The sequence below is a fragment of the Electrophorus electricus genome, chromosome 17 (genome assembly GCF_041902795.1).
Source record: "Electrophorus electricus isolate QZ-2024a chromosome 17, ASM4190279v1, whole genome shotgun sequence".
Classification (NCBI taxonomy): domain Eukaryota; kingdom Metazoa; phylum Chordata; class Actinopteri; order Gymnotiformes; family Gymnotidae; genus Electrophorus; species Electrophorus electricus.
Window position 1 is genome coordinate 19,683,821 of NC_137513.1, and position 6,180 is coordinate 19,690,000.

Genomic DNA, 6,180 nt, shown 5'->3' on the forward strand with positions numbered 1-6,180 from the left:
TTTACCTTGTTTGGTCTTCAGTGAGCATGCTCAAATCAGATTAATTCAGATTTGGCCAATCAAAAACATTCCGTGTTTTGTCTCTGAAAAACTCAGTAGCTTGTGTTGAGTGGCTGTGCTTCAGCTAGGTTGGCGCTCCACTGGGCTTGTGATGGGGTCGGAGCAGTTGAGAGGGTTCTGTACCCTTCAGAACGAATCCCCCTGCGTCTACTGGTGCCAGGGGCCGTGAGAACCAATGTCGCTGGCAGCTTCGCCGGTGTCACCGTGGGTCTCGGTTAGTGACGTGCTGTCCATTCAGAGAAGCTCTTACTTTTATGGCTCCCACTGTAAATATCTGAATAAACTCCAGCTAAAGCCAGTGTTCTGCATTTGAACCTCACATTTATTGTCTCCCTTAACAAGGAAAAAGGCTGGTCTTAAGAACCAAACCAACAAAGACTGTGTATCTATCAAATACTTAGTCTGCACTGTAGCCTTAAAGGATCCTACAGAAAACTTTATTCATTGTTTTTTTTTTTTTCAGTTTTGAGATAGCTGAGTGAAACTGGCTGTCCAACCAAGACCTACTGAAGAAGGTCCTGACGTTTTTCCCTTTTTAAAGAACTCTTGCGGAAGTCTAACAAATACGCACTTTCACAATAAACAAATTTGTGATCTGCATACCTATGTAGATTCATAACATGACATGAAACACAGTTAATTAGGTTAAAACTAATGTACTGAAATACCATTTTAAACATAAACATAAAGCACAGCAGACAGAGTCTACAATAATCATAGACGTTTTAATTAAACACGGAAAAACTGGGAAAAATTGAGCAAATGTTTCTTTTTTTTTAATCCCTTGTTTTAAAACTGTCTATTGAGTTTCAATTATTGTGTTATACACAGCACAAAGCATTTTCCTCTGATTCAAAATCACATTTTCTACAGTAAAGTGCTTTGACTTGTGTGACATTTGCGAATATACACAGAAAGCAGTAAAATGCACACCCTTCATCTCGCTACGTGGCGGCACAGTCTACCGTCGCAATCCAATTTTGATTTTAAAAGATTCAGGTCGACACTGACTAGATTCAGACAGGAGTTTTTTGGGTTTTTTTCATTGCTTCACGTAGGTTTCGTCGACATTCTGCTTCTCTCGAGAACATTATAAGAAAATCTCATAATTTCTAACGCAAACAAATCGGAATGGGAGACAGTCATGAAGACACCGGCCTGGATATCTAGTCCAGAGCTTCCTGTGGTAACTGCATGTTCATTTATGCGAGTGAGCAGATTTTGTAGTGATAATGCAGTAACACACAAGCTTTGCTGGTGAGGAACTAAGACTTTAACTGATCGTTAGCTAACTGAGAGACTCCATCATGACTCAGACAGTAGCCTTCTTCAGAATGTTGTTTACTCTGCATGCTTTGTTTTCTGATTTTGGATGCTATGCAGAATAAATATAAACATCAACATCTCGAGGGGTAGCAAGTTTGTTACCATTCTGCTAAGCTTCAGTATGATTCAGCAAGAAGGGTTTGTAATGCCTTCTGGGAAGTGTAGGCACAAAGATTATAAAGTAGAATTCTATCAGAATGAGAATGTACTCTCAGATGAGAAATCTTATGAATTACATCATTCTAATTTGTGTAATTTTCAGACAGTTTGTTGTTTTATGACCCCTTGGAAAAAAAGATTGTTTTCTCTTTTTTTAAAAGGTGCATCACCATGGATACATAGATAGACCTTTTAAAGGCATATTAGCACGTATCTGTTCTGATCTTCTCTTAGCCTGGTACTCCCTAATCAGAGAAGACTGTTCAGTTTAAAAGAACATTGTTACAGGCAAGGCAAAGCCATGAAAGTGTAGCTGTAAAACACACACATACACACGCGCACACAATCTCTCACACACACACACACACACAAAAAGGAGACATTCAGCAAACCCTGTGTTGACCCTCCTGCTGTGTAGCTGTAACACACACTGGGTGTGCAGAAACGGAGGCGCATGGAAACTGACCAAGCGGACTCCTCGGTAACAGCAGTCATAAGGTCCTCACGTTCACTGTGAAATGTCCAGTCCTCCTGTGTCTTGACGTTTCCGTGTTAGTCTGCTGAGCACTGTTCAGTGCTGCCTCACTCAAAGAGGCTATGATATGGTTTTAGAGCAAGCCTGATGATGTCACTTCCTCTTCCCCATTCAGCCAGGGAGAATGTGAACTCAAGCTCAGACTACCGACGTCTTTGCCTTCTACAGGAGGTCGTGCAACTTTATTTAAGGAAAGAAAAGCTGATTCCTTACGGTGTCAAAACAGTTCTTATAGAAAGAGGTAAAAGTCCAGTCCCGGTTCACTCTTAGACATCTCCAAACGCGGCGCAGTGAGAGAAACTTCCGGAATCGGCCAATCCAACAGACGTGTACGCTTAGGGTCCATCCCCCTCTCTTTCTCTCGCTTTCCAATGGCCAATGAAATCTGTGATAGGTCAGTATGTGACCAATAGGATGTGTCGGGATTATCTCACTGCTCGGGCCTCACCATGGAGGGCTGTTGCAAGAGCAGCACAGCTGGCCAGGTGCACGGGGAGGACATGGTGAGCTGAGCTGCTCCAGGACTTTAGGGCTTATTTAGGTCCTATCCAGGACTTTAGGGCTTATTTAGGTCCTATCCAGGACTTTAGGGATTATTTAGGTTTTATCCAGGACTTTAGGGTTTATTTAGGTTTTATCCAGGACTTTAGGGTTTATTTAGGTCCTATCCAGGACTTTAGGTCTTATTTAGGTCCTATCCAGGACTTTAGGGCTTATTTAGGTCTTATCCAGGACTTTAGGGCTTATTTAGGTCCTATCCAGGACTTTAGGGTTTATTTAGGTCCTATCCAGGACTTTAGGGATTATTTAGGTCCTATCCAGGACTTTAGGGATTATTTAGGTCCTATCCAGGACTTTGGGGATTATTTAGGTCCTATCCAGGACTTTAGGACTTATTTAGGTCTTATCCAGGACTATGGGGCTTATTTAGGTCTTATCCAGGACTATGGGGCTTATTTAGGTCCTATCCAGGACTTTAGGGCTTATTTAGGTCTTATCCAGGACTTTAGGGCTTATTTAGGTCTTATCCAGGACTTTGGGGCTTATTTAGGTCCTATCCAGGACTTTGGGGCTTATTTAGGTCTTATCCAGGACTTTAGGGCTTATTGCTTTGAGTGACTAGCACCTCCTCTCCCTTCTGTCCCACAGCTGTGGAAGAAACGCACAGGAGAGACGGCATGCAGTCAGCACACTCACACTGTGGGAAACACATCAATACGACAACACTGTTTCTCGAGTCTCATTTTGTTGATAAGAAGATAACATCAACACTGACAGCGATGTTTGTGACATAGGACAAGCTGAACAGAACTACTGTATGAACACATGGTTGGTCTTAATTTCAGATCCAACCCTAGTGAAGACGTTTCTGGAGCATACCTAGCCGATATTTTTCCTTGGCTTCAGCCCGCTCCTTCGCATCAAAGTACCAAACAGTGATGGCATAGCTGTGGGATGAAGAACAAGGGAATTGAGATTAATGATTAACGGGACAGCCTTGTTAAGATTAACAGTCTAGCCCTGCTCAGATTAATAAGGAAGTCATGGTCATATTAACCTGGCAGCCCTGCTCATATTAACAGGGTAGCCATGCTCAGATTAATAAGGAAGTCATGGTCATATTAACCTGGCAGCCCTGTTCAGATTAACAGGGTAGCCATGCTCATATTAATAAAGAAGTCATGGTCAGATTAACCTGGCAGCCCTGCTCAGATTAACAGGGTAGCCCTGCTCAGATTAACAGTCTAGCCCTGCTCAGATTAATAAGGAAGTCATGATCATATTAACCTGGCAGCCCTGCTCAGATTAACAGGGTAGCCATGCTCAGATTAATAAAGAAGTCATGGTCAGATTAACCTGGCAGCCCTGCTCAGATTAACAGGGTAGCCCTGCTCAGATTAATAAAGAAGTCATGGTCAGATTAACCTGGCAGCCCTGCTCAGATTAACAGGGTAGCCCTGCTCAGATTAACAGTCTAGCCCTGCTCAGATTAATAAGGAAGTCATGATCATATTAACCTGGCAGCCCTGCTCAGATTAACAGGGTAGCCATGCTCAGATTAATAAAGAAGTCATGGTCAGATTAACCTGGCAGCCCTGTTCAGATTAACAGGGTAGCCCTGCTCAGATTAATAAAGAAGTCATGGTCAGATTAACCTGGCAGCCCTGCTCAGATTAACAGTCTAGCCCTGCTCAGATTAATAAAGAAGTCATGGTCATATTAACCTGGCAGCCCTGCTCAGATTGACAGGGTAGCCCTGTTCAGATTAACAGTCTAGCTCTGCTCAGATTAATAAGGAAGTCATGGTCATATTAACCTGGCAACCCTGCTCAGATTAACAGGGTAGCACCTGCTCAGATTAATAAGGTAGTCATGGTCAGATTAACCTGGCAGCCCTGCTTAGATTAACAGGGTAGCCCTGCTCAGATTAATAAGGAAGTCATGGTCAGATTAACCTGGCAGCCATGCTTAGATTAACAGGGTAGCCCTGCTCAGATTAATAAGGAAGTCATGGTCATATTAACCTGGCAGCCCTGCTCAGATTAACAGTCTAGCCCTGCTCAGATTAATAAGGAAGTCATGGTCATATTAACCTGGCAACCCTGCTCAGATTAACAGGGTAGCCCTGCTCAGATTAACAGTGTAGCCCTGCTCAGATTAACAGGGTAGCCCTGCTCAGATTAACAGTGTAGCCCTGCTCAGATTAATAAAGAAGTCATGGTCATATTAACCTGGCAGCCCTGCTCAGATTAACAGTCTAGCCCTGCTCAGATTAATAAGGACGTCATGGTCAGATTAACAGTGTAGCCCTTCAACTGTGTATGCTACAAAGACAAAGCAAGCATGCAACACATGCACATCTAACCATCGCTCTGCAAAACAGATTAATTTTATCCAAAGATGGCTGTACTGTTCTGTGCAAGTTTGCACATTTCTTACTTACTCAGGCTAGCCGAGCTCCGAGCTCCCTGAGTCATGCTAGCCGAGCTCCGAGCTCCCTGAGTCATGCTAGCCGAGCTCCGAGCTCCCTGAGTCATGCTAGCCGAGCTCCGAGCTCCCTGAGTCAGGCTAGCCGAGCTCCGAGCTCCCTGAGTCAGGCTAGCCGAGCTCCCTGAGTCAGGCTAGCCGAGCTCCGAGCTCCCGAGTCAGGCTAGCCGAGCTCCGAGCTCCTGAGTCAGGCTAGCCGAGCTCTGAGCTCCTGAGTCAGGCCACTCAGTAGGACTTATCTGTTTATTCCTCTCACTCTCTCTCCTATGTTGCAGCTGAACTCTCACACTCAGGAAAAGCGTACTTCCTGTGCCCTGCCTTCCCTCCAGGAGTCAATGTTTCATACACACACACACACACACACATACACACACACCGTGCCCTACTTCCCCTAACCCTGCCTCCAACACATACACACACACACAGATACATAAACACACGCACACATACACACACACACGCACACACACACACACACACACACTACATACACACACTTCGGCTCATACTATTTGCACTCAGCCAATTAAGTAACAAAAACACTGTGTTTTTTTGTGCAATGAAGGAGCCAAAAATACAGTGTAAACGTGTTGGGTTGGAGGAATAAAGCTCTCAGCAGAGAGAGTCTTCCTGAGGAAAACCTGCAGCTACGAACTCTACAGGACATCACACGAAACACAACTGTGTGTGTGGGAGCCTGCACAGGTGGCCAGCTAAGTATACAACTACACTGGTGTGTGTGTGCTTAAACTGTCCTGCAGTTGAACTCACTCACTCAGTCAATCACCCAGTCATTCACTCACACTCATTTATTCTCACTCTCTCACTCACTCAGTCAGTCACACTCACTCGGTCACTCTCTCTCATATTCACTCACTCACCGCCTGGCATATGCAGGTTTCACCTCATGGGGATTCCGCCGGTCGGACCAGAAGATGAGCAGACGATCAAACAGGGGCTCGATGTTAGCCACAACATTACGGCCCTCGGGGTACAACTGGAGCATGCCACCGTGGACCTGCTCTCTCACACACACACACACACACACACACACACACACACACACACACACACACACACACACACACACACACACACACACACACACACAC

At 44.7% G+C, this 6,180-nt stretch overlaps 1 protein-coding gene across 2 annotated transcripts in view; it reads right to left on the bottom strand.

Annotated features, from left to right (window-relative positions):
• Positions 1–766: 766 nt before the first annotated feature.
• egln2 (egl-9 family hypoxia-inducible factor 2) overlaps positions 767–6,180 on the bottom strand; it is a 20,314-nt gene continuing 14,900 nt past the window's right edge. For both annotated transcript variants that reach the window (XM_035534185.2, XM_035534184.2), the window contains 3 exons: positions 5,950–6,086; positions 3,461–3,528; positions 767–3,229 (listed from right to left, as the gene is read on the bottom strand). In XM_035534185.2, the coding sequence (XP_035390078.1) occupies positions 3,177–3,229; positions 3,461–3,528; positions 5,950–6,086 (258 nt within the window). In that variant the 3' untranslated portion in view covers positions 767–3,176. The remainder of the gene's footprint in view (positions 3,230–3,460; positions 3,529–5,949; positions 6,087–6,180) is intronic.